Source organism: Nymphalis io, chromosome 7, assembly GCF_905147045.1.
Source record: "Nymphalis io chromosome 7, ilAglIoxx1.1, whole genome shotgun sequence".
NCBI lineage: Eukaryota > Metazoa > Arthropoda > Insecta > Lepidoptera > Nymphalidae > Nymphalis > Nymphalis io.
The window spans coordinates 14,222,622-14,233,664 of NC_065894.1; the positions used below are offsets into that span (position 1 = coordinate 14,222,622).

At 37.7% G+C, this 11,043-nt stretch overlaps 2 protein-coding genes across 2 annotated transcripts in view; one reads left to right on the forward strand and one right to left on the reverse strand.

Annotated features, from left to right (window-relative positions):
- Window positions 1-11,043, forward strand: part of LOC126769549 (40S ribosomal protein S12, mitochondrial-like) — a 431,911-nt gene that overhangs the window by 356,347 nt on the left and 64,521 nt on the right. The gene's annotated exons all lie outside the window — the stretch shown is intronic.
- LOC126769788 (uncharacterized) lies at window positions 8,244-10,972 on the reverse strand. The gene is made up of 3 exons (XM_050488700.1): window positions 10,968-10,972; window positions 10,238-10,670; window positions 8,244-8,722 (listed from the first exon to the last, which is right to left on the reverse strand). The coding sequence occupies exons 1-3, from the start codon at window positions 10,970-10,972 to the stop codon at window positions 8,312-8,314; spliced, it is 849 nt and encodes a 282-aa protein (XP_050344657.1). The 3' UTR covers window positions 8,244-8,311.

Sequence of the window (11,043 nt, forward strand, 5' to 3'; positions counted from 1 at the left end):
ATGGTTTTGTATATTATTATTTTTTGTCTTTGTTTCTTTTTTAGTGAATAAAGTTATTTATTATTATTATTATTATCTAAATCGCTAATTAAATTTCATAATCGTAATAAATAATAGTCTTAGATTATAAATCTAAATAAACCTACATAAAAACGTACTTTTGTAAACGTTTCTTCATAGCTATATCTATATCTATATATTTACTTGCCGGTAGAGCTTTTGGGTGAGCAAGCCCTTCTGGGTAGATACCACACAGTCATCATATATGTAAGTACATATTCTTTGTAATTGAAATTTCCAGAAAGAAAACGTTAAAACCAAAAACGCGCAGTGCTTTCTTTTGCGATACCAGCGCCGTACACATCATTAATCCTTCGAGCTGTTTCTGCAGCGCTGGTGCCGCGGTAGAACTCGTACTCGTTAATATACCCATATTTCATGTTTTCCATTGTGCGGTAATAAGCGACGCCGCGTACGTAAAAATAATGAGGAAAAAACAAATGAATGACTGTTTTCAAAACTGAAATGTACCAGCTAAATGAATTTATAAATTTGAATTTGGATTCCTTAACCAAAGAGGAAATATGTGAGGAAATCGATGCTCATGCAAATAGACATGAGTCCAGAGATCTCTACCATAAAATTCGATCCATCACAAAGACACTTCCTTCCAAGACCTGGGCCATTGAAGATAGTGATGGTAGAGAAGTCAATGAGCTAAACCATATAACTGACATTTTCAAGAGATATTGCCAGTCCTTGTTCCAGGACAACCAGTCAAAAAACTTTCTTGATACAGAGCCCGGAAATGAAAACCTAGTGCCAGACATTCTTCGATCGGAAGTAAAAGCCGTCATTATGCATCTAAAGAAGGGGAAAGCCACAGGAAGAGACGCTATGCCGATCGAAACTATAAGAGCCTTAGGCGACATAGGTGTCAATATCTTCCACAACATATGCAACAAGATATGGCATTCAGGAACATGGCCAACAGAATGGTCTCACACGGCTTACGTTCCTTTGCACAAGAAGGGTTCAACTAAGAAGTGTAGCAACTACCGCCTTATAGCCCTCATATCTCATGCTAGTAAAATCCTGCTACAAATAATCAATGAACGACTGAAGAACTTTCTGTCCAAGGAAATTGCACCAGAACAAGCCGGTTTTGTAAAAGGAAGGGGTACACGTGAGCAGATCCTCATTGTTCGCCAGATAATAGAGAAGCCTACTTATTACTATATTTGCTTTGTTGACTTCTCAAAGGCATTTAACTCAGTAAAATGGCCCAAACTATGGAGGGTGTTACTGGACATGGGTACACCGAAACACTTAGTTCATCTTCTTAGGCGTCTTTACGAAGATGGGACTGCATCCGTGCGGACGGATGATGTTTTATTTGAAGACTTTCATCCCAGCGCTGGAGTCCGCCAAGGATGCATAATATCACCGCTCTTGTTCAATGCTTACACAGAACTGGTAATGCGCACTGCGCTTGAGGACTGGAGTGACGGTGTTGCAGTTGGTGGGCGCAAGATTACAAATTTGCGCTATGCCGTCGACACGACCCTGTTTGCGTCTGACGCAGTTCATATGGAAGAATTGCTTCTTAAAATGGAGCGCATATGCCAAGAATTCGGATTAAAGCTTAACCGCAGTAAAACGAAGATGATGATTGTAGACCGGGCAAAAAAAACTCGCCTGAGATCACTCAGATTGCGAACTGTGAGGTCGTCCGATCCTATATATATCTGGGAGCTTTAATATCGAATAATGGCGGATGCGTAGATGAGGTCAAGCGATGTATGGCAATTACGAGAACTGCAATGGAGAAGCTGAAGAAAATATGGAGGAACAGAAAAGCAACCAAGATCCGGCTCGTACAAACGCTTGTTTTCCCCATATTTCTATACGCTGCGGAGACGTGGACTTTGCGGCAGGTCGAAAAAAAGAAGATCGATACTATGGAGATGTGGTGCTGGAGACGAATGCTAAGAGTTTCGTGGACCGAATTTCGCACCAATATCTCCATTCTTCAAGAACTCGGCATCAAACAGCGTCTTTCGGCGCTGGTTCGAAAGCGCATACTAACTTTTTTTGGACACGTCTCCCGGCAAGGAAATAACTCCATAGAGTGCCTTGTCATTCAAGGCAAGGTGGATGGCAACAGACCACGTGGAAGGACGCCCATGCGATGGACCGACCAAATAAAAACAACTGTTGGCGGTCCCTTGCATGAATGCACGAGGCTTACCACTAACAGGGACATATGGCGAAGGCTCGTGAGGCGAATAACATCTGCGCCGAATAATTCATGATACTTCATGGCGACCACGACCGCTCTGACAAGAGTGTCACGACGAAGAAGGAACCAAAAAGGAGATATTTCAGATCAAAGTGGTCAGTACGACAAAACGCTAATTTCATATGTAAGGACCTATTATTATTTATTATAGAGGATATTATGGATACCAAGAATAAATTAAAGCTATGTATATTATACTAATAAAATATAACTTTTTGTGCTATTATGTACAACAGTACAGTAACAGTACACAGTTTTGTCATTACAGTAGCTTTATGATGATAGCCGAAATGAATGAAATATGACGTCAGCTCATTTATATTTCCGCATTTATTAGCGAATATTTTAAATTTTGCTGATTAATAAATTTAAATCACATGTTAAAAATAGGCATATATACGATACGAGTTTTTTTTTTATATATATGCGCGGGGATGGCATATGACTACTCCACCTGATGGTAAGTGGTAGTAGAGTCCAAACGCGACGACGGCCAGTACAGTCGGGAAGAATGTTCTGTACTAGCCGTCCCCGCCTTGCCGGCCCGCAAGATGCCTCTTCACGCCTCGTTTGAAGGAACCCGGGTTGTAAGAGGATGGGAACACGTGAGCTGGTAAGGAATTCCATTTTTTGGTAGTGCGACAAAGAAAGGAGTTGCCAAATTTCTTTGTGCGCGATGGAATTGATGTCACAGTTAGGCGGTGACATCGAGAACCAGCTCGCGTGGACTTAAGAAGGAAGGGGGAAGCAGGAATTAGAGAGAATAATTCCTCAGAGCACTCGCCGTGATACAGACGATAGAAAGCGCTCAGTGCTGCTATCTCGCGACGCAATTGTAAAGGTTCAAGGGTGTTTGTGACCTTTACGTCGCCAATAATGCGTACTGCACGTCGCTGCAACCGGTCCAAGGCCTCCAGTAGGTACTTAGCGGAGCCATCCCAAAGGTGCGAGCAATATTCAACGCAAGACCGTACCTGTGTTTTGTATAACAGGCACAGTTGTTGTGGCGTGAAAAAACGCCGCACCTTGTTCAGAACTCCGAGTTTCCGTGAAGCAGTTTTTATAATAGCCTCGATGTAATCCCTTGGACTAAGGTCGCAGCGAACGTCCATCACCAGCATGGCGATTTTGCTTTTTATCATCAGCGGTGCGCCACAGAGGAAGGGAAGAGGGGAAAATGGTGACTTTTTCGCTGTGAGAGCGCATACCTGTGTTTTCTTGGCATTAAACTCAACAAGATTATCAGAACCCCATTTGGCGATGAGCTCTAATGTCCTATCGAGTTCAATGACAAGATTCTTCCGCCTCTCCTCAGTTTCCGTCCGCCCAGCCACTGCGCGTCCGTGGTATCCACCATGCACTGTACTATCGTCTGCATAGCAATGTATGTTCCCAAGAGAGAGCATATCATTGATATGCAAAAGAAAGAGTGTGGGAGATAGCACAGATTCCTGGGGGACCCCAGCATTCACTACATGGAATTGTGAAGCGCAACCATCTACTAAAACACGAAGGCCACGCTTGTGTAGGAAGCTGGCAATCCTGGTGCATAGCTGAGCAGGCAGACCATATGCCGGTAGCTTGGAGAGAAGACTTCTGTGCCAGACCCTGTCGAAAGCCTTGGAGATATCGAGGCTGACAGCCAACGATTCTCCATGCTTGTCGATAGCTTCACCCTAGAGGTGTGTTACGTACGCTAGAAGATCACCAGTGGACCGTTTTGGTCGAAACCCGTACTGACGATCATTAATTAGACAGCGATCTTCTAGGTAATGGATCAATTGGTTGTTAAGAATCCATTCCATCACCTTACAAATTACTGAGGTGATAGCTATTGGTCGATAATTTGCCGAGTCAGACCGATCCCCTTTTTTGGGAACCGCTAGCAAATTAGCTCTTCTCCAAGCCTCCGGCACACATCCCGAAGAGAGAGAAAGTTGGAACAGGCGCGTTAACACAGAAGACAGCTCCGCCGCGCACTTCTTCAGCACTATAGCTGGTATTTCATCGGGACCGCTAGCTTTCCGTATATCGAGTGATTGCAGCTCCGCACGCACATCACGTTGCCTGATTTTGATGTCAGGCATCGTGTGGCCACATGAAGGTATTGTTGGTGGCAGCGCACTACAATCATCGATCACGGAGTTGTCGGCAAAGAGTTTAGCCAGGAGATCGGCTTTCTCCTGCGGACTGTGAGCTAGCGATCCGTCCGGATTTCTGAGCGGTGGAAATCGTTTTGCAATGCAAGAAATCCTAGGATGCGAAATAAGGTCATGACCAATCTGTACAATGCGCTGTGCATCCGCTCTCGTGTATGCCTTCCTACAGGACTTGGAATTTTCATTGTAGTTTGCTTTCAGTGAGTCAATGTTAGATGCCCCGCTAACGCAGCCGTTGATCCACGCGCGATATGCCGCCTGCTTAGATGATACAGCGTCGGCACATTCACGAGTTAACCAACGGTTACGCGTACCCCTACTGATGAGATCTGAGCTAGGAATGTAGTATTCCATTCCTAACATGATCTCATCAGCAACAGCAGCGGCACTAGCTGTCGGGTCATTCCCACTGAAGCAGCGTTCCTTCCATGGGACTGACGCATAGTAATCGCGCATACCGTCCCAATCTGCCGACTTATAGTGCCAAACGCGACGTTTGCATACCGCTGATGGCGGCAGCTTGGCCTGTGGCACTTTGGTAGATATAAGGCCGTGATCCGAAGAACCAAGTGGAGCTTGAACCACAACCACAACGAGTTAATATTTGTTTATTTACAAGCAGGATAGGTACAAATTTAATTGTTTTTTATTAACTTTACCATGTAACCAACTTAATAAATGAAAACCTTCCTGGGACATTAACAACAAATAATATTCCAAAGTTCGGTAATTCTTATAATAATAAATGAACACTTCTTGTAAAAAAAACGTACAGCGCGGAAATGCAGTCTGCATTATGGGCAGCTTTGCGTCGGGTGGGAATTGGGTGGTACTATTTTAAATTTGACTTAAACAATAAAAAAAATTTACATTGTTATATTTCTGTGTTAACGTGTAAAACATGTTAACTTTGATATAATATTTATGTTTCAATGTAATATTAAATAAATTTAGTTGATGTAATGAAATAAACAAAGTCTGTAGAAAAAAAAATTTACTTGACCTATTAATAAATTTAAATCGCATGTCAAAAACTAATTTATAAAGAAAAAATATTTACTTAATAAAAGACTATATCGATTATAAAGAAAACATTAGTATCCGTTGATTTTCATACCGGATAACTAATAAATTTAATTGTATTTAATTCATATTCCATCGATTTCCTTACAATAAAGTTAAAAGTAAATTTGCACAGCAACAATATAACAGTCTCGTACCTAGATTTTATAAAAAATAGAGATAAGAGAACGAAAGAGATAAGATACACTAAGCAATTGTGCCAGTTACCATTGTATTTTTATCTACTGCATTTTGTCAGTTTTTTGTATTAATACTTTAAGACTAGTTATTTAAATTGTAGGGACTTACTTGAAGTTGCATAAATACCCACAGGATCACAATAATTTCTGAAACTATATTTTTAAATGAATAATTCATTGGTAATGATACGCAAATATAATAAATGGAGAATAGAAAAAGATAAAAAATAAGATCATTATGGTTATAATATTCAGATTTAAATTTTTATCCAGAATTTAGCGTATACAAGTTATAACTTACTTTCTTTATCAATATGAAGAAAAGCTAAAAAATAAATAATTTTATTAACCAAAATTTGAAGATGTTGATGTCCTCCTAATAGATTTCAGGCACGGCAGCCAATCTCAACAGATTAGCCAACGGCGCAGGACATATTATAGTGCACAAGTGCGTGCGCAAACACAGGTGCATTCTCTATTCTCATAATCCGACACGACCGGAAAGAGTTCAGGCGCAGGACCAACAGTTTTACGTGCTCTTTGAGGCACGGGAGTGTACACACTTCTAACTTCCAGACTCCGGGAAGCTACTGAGAATCTTTGACTGAAAAACTCACTAACTTTTTATCGGCCCGACCTGGAATTTGAACCCAGGATCTCGGGTTCTGCGGCCTTATATCTAGCCACTAGACTAACGAGGCAGTCTATATTACTATCACTACACACTCGTACATACCATCATTATACATTTTCATAAGTATTTAATCTGAACCACTGGTCATTATTCATTCCGGTATCTCAACAGAGATTAATAACTGATAAACAAACGGTGTCTAACGCTCCCTAAAGTATTGAAAAAACATAACGAGCGTACAAATGTGTATTCTTTGCATTTAAGAAAACCGTACATACCTATTTAATTTTTTTATGTTTCAAAATAAATAATAAGAGTATTTGAAATTGTTGTCCCTCTAATACATATTGGTCACATCGAATCTTTATCATCTTTGTCTGTATCCACAATTAATTTTATTTATAAAATTAAAAATAACTTATTTATTGAGTTAATATGAATATTTCCGAGTTGTCAAAACGAAAACAAGCATTATTTGTGCGTTCGTTCGTTCATTATTGATAACAATTAAATTCAAATGTTAATAATTTAGTTAATATAGGCAAGAATAAGGCACACATTAGTTTTTATTTCAACAAAATCGGTTGTATCTATCAAAAGTTATAATAACTTAAAGATTACGTACATATATACGTAAAAACAATTTAACGTGGATAAAATAGCGAGTCGCAGCTATTTAGAACATAAATCAGTAATGCAAGTGATGACCCTTCTTATTCCATTCTTAGAAATATTACATAAAAACAGGAATTAAAATTATATTTCATAATAATACTATAAATAAAAAATGTATGTTGTTTGATAGGTATGTCAGGAGAATAATAAGTATTATTATTCTATTTTATGGTTTCGTTGGTGTTATATGTATATGTCCGATAGTATGTGTATATACGATATATGATTCAAAATATCGCTCCGACGCTTTCCAAGTGTCAAATATTCTGACAAAACTATAACTGATTCTAAGAAAACTTTGTATGATAGATTTGTAGAACTCCATACAGTAAAATGACAATAAAATTACTATAAATTTAGATCAATTAATGAATGAATAAATAAAATCTCTCCTACGGAGATTATGTTAAAGCCGCCATATAAATGGTAAAGTCGTATTCGAGCTCATAAAACTTGAAGAGATTTTAACTGAAGTTTTAATTCAATCTTACTATATCAAGCACTCATCTTCTTATGAAGTCCTGTCGTTCCAGGTAACGTTTCCTCTTAAACAGTTTTAAACTCTTAAAAGCTTTAAAGTGTTATACTGATTTAATTATATGGCAACTTTAGTTTTTGTTTAAGTTTCTATATAATTTTTTTTAATATATTTATAAAAATATATAAATATTAATTTTAATAAATATTTTAACCTAACAAAATTCGTCAGTACCCTCAATAATAAAAATAATATTTTGACTTGCGAAGCAAACATTCGCTGTACGGCATATTTCCGTTCCTGCCTGAAAGTATAAGCCTATAAACACATTAGCATTTATATTAGGTAGGGATTATGGCATGAATTATCAAAAAAAAAAAATTAGAACAAATAACAAAAAGTGACATCTATCGTTGAATAGCGGTAAGCTAACTTGCTTAAAGGTAAAAGTGACATCTATCGAGAATTTTACGACAGTGTCACTTTTATATTAATGTATTATTATATTATTTAAAAGGCACTATTAAAATATTTATGTACCTAAAATTATTTGAATAAAAATATTATTAATGATTGTTGCGGATTTTGATAGTATTTAACGAGGAGATATTAAAAAAGGCGTAGTTAATTTGCAATGAAAATTTTATTGTGTTACATATTTTTATGACAGGGTAGGTAAAAAATTACAATAAACAATGTGCCTTATATCTAAATCGTTCCGTAACGTCCATATACTAAATTGCTTCACAGTTTTAACAGGCGCTTGCGCCAACATACCCCCGGACGTTGAAAGATTCCCTTTCAACCAGAATTTCCATCTTCAGAAAGGTCGGGTAATGGGCAAATTTTGCTAAATGATCTTCGAACTACGCCATTGGACGTCTTGACATCTGCAACTCTGATGATCCCATCTGGACCGGGATGGACAGCCACAATTCTCCCCATTCTCCATTTTAGTGGCGGCAAGTTATCCTCTTTTAAAAGAACCAAAGAGTTGAGTTTCAGCGAACCCTTACATGACCTCCATTTGATTCTTATCTGAAGTTCCGATATATATTCCTTGCTCCATCGAGTCCAAAAATGTTGTCTCAGCTGTTCTATTCGTTGGAAGCGAGTTAAGGAATTTACAGGGCGATGTTCGTAGTTTGGCGATTGTAATAATGCTAAGGGGCGTCCAATTAAAAAATGTCCTGGCGTCAATGGCGTTAAATCATCGGCATTTGATGATAATGGCGTCAGTGGTCTCGAGTTCAAGATAGCTTCTATTTGGACTAAAGTGCTGTATAATTCTTCGTAAGAGAGGTTACAAAGGCCCAACACTCTAACTAAATGATGTTTAGTTGATTTTACGCCAGCCTCCGCAAGACCAGCAAAATGAGGGGAGTATGCCGGGATAAAATGAAAGTTTATACCTTCCTTTGACATCTCTTCAGTTACCGAATCACAATTTGTTTTAAGAAAGCTCGAAAGGTCATTGTATGCACCGACAAATGAACGGCCGTTATCGGAATATATATTTTTCGGCTTTCCTCTACGTGAGATGAACCTTTTTAAAGCTAAAATAAATGTATTACTAGGTAAATCACCTACTAACTCGAGGTGAATTGATTTTGTTGTAAAACAAATAAATATGGCAATATAAACTTTAACTAATTTTGTACCTCGACCTTGTCGAACTGCTGATTGGATTGGACCTGCATAATCCAAACCAATATTTTCAAAAGGAAAACCACCTAGAAGTCGCTGCTGTGGTAAGTAACCCATAGTGGGAGTAACTGTTAATCGACAGCACCGCGTACATTGTAAGTAACATTTTCGAGCTAAATTCCGTCCTCTAATAGGCATTGGCCTATTAGAGGACGGCCTATTAGAGGAATATATTGATATTTCTCTAATAGAAGATAATAATAATTGAGGGGCATCATGAAATAACCTTTTATGTTCATATTCAAATACTAACACTGTAAACCGATGATTGGAATGTAGAAGAATAGGATGCTTTTTATCATACTGATAGTTTGAATTTTGGAGTCGACCACCGACACGCATGATATTTTGGTCATCTAAAAATACTTTGAATTTATTTAGTGGACTTTTCTTAGGCAACTCCTTTTTATTTATTAATAAAGTAATAATAAAAATAAAAAAAAAAATAAAAAAAGTATATTCTATAAATGATTCACTTTGAGATGCCCGAATTATTACATTTAAAGCTCTTTGTAAGTCTTTACTACTAAAAGGACCAATATTCTTTATCTTTTTGCATTTCAGATCAACAAATCGTAAAACCCAAGCTAAAGTACGCCTAAGCCGTAGAAAATTAGAAAAAGAGTTAAAATTAATTAATCTATTTAATTCATCATTGTTGGCCAAAGCATGTAAAATAGTAATATTTGATTTCATTTCCGGTAGTGTATCATCATCTGTATGTAAAGGTTTAGTTGGCCAACATGACATATCTTTCATCAAAAATTCTGGTCCGGACCACCATTCTTTCAAATTCCGTATTAACTTAAATGCGACACCACGTGAAATATATTCCGCGGGATTTTTATCGGTAGGAACGTGTCTCCACTCACAACTGGGTGTCTTATCTAAAATTTCTGCAATTCTGTTCCGGACAAAGGGTTGAAGCTTATTTGGCAACATTTTTAACCAGCCTAGCACTATCATAGAGTCACTCCAAAAAAAGATTCGTGCTGCTCGTACTCGTAATGAGGCAACAACCTTTTCATATATACGAACTCCCACCAGGGCACCACAAAGTTCCAACCTCGGAATAGTTGTGGGTTTAAGCGGAGCAACTCGACCTTTAGCTACTAATAAACGCACTAATACATCACCCTCATCACTAACGCTACGTACGTATAGGCACGCACCGTAGGCTCGTTCAGACGCATCGCAGAAAATGTGAAATTCTAAAAACTGGTATGAATCAATAATAACACGTCGTGGAATCCTAATTTTATTTAATTCCGGTAAATCAACAATCAATTCGGACCAAAGTTTATTAACTTCCGGAGGCAGTTGTTCATCCCAAGACAGTTTGTGTAACCATAATTTTTGAAGCAACATTTTCATTGTCATTACACGAGGACTTAGAAGGCCTAGAGGATCAAAGATCTGTGAAATAACAGAAAGTATTTCACGTTTACTATTACTGTCGATAACTGAAACTGATATAATAAGAAGATTCTGTGGTCAGGATAGCAGAGTACCCAGTGGTAAACTCGTAAAGATCTTGATGATTATTAATTCCCAACACTCTAAGGTAGTATTTAACGTAAAATAATTTGCTTAAGGTTAGTATATCTTTGTTAATACTGTAACGTGAATAAAATTCTACGAATATTATTATAATAAAGTTAATTTAACTTAATCAAGCCTAGTTAAATTATTTTATTAATTATGTTGTAAAGATCTATCAAAGAGTAGTTATCAAAGAGTATAAAATAACTGCATTATGATAACCGCTTTGTTAGGTCATAAAGATTAATTGCAACATCACTTTACGGTTATAATTTATTAAGATT

What these genes read in the sequence shown, in the direction of transcription:
- LOC126769788 (XM_050488700.1), bottom strand. An exon ending in GAGTTCGTATATATGAAAAG is followed by an intron (nt 8,723 to 10,237) that starts GTTGTTGCCTCA and finishes TCAAATGCCGAT; the next exon opens with GATTTAACGCCATTGACGCC.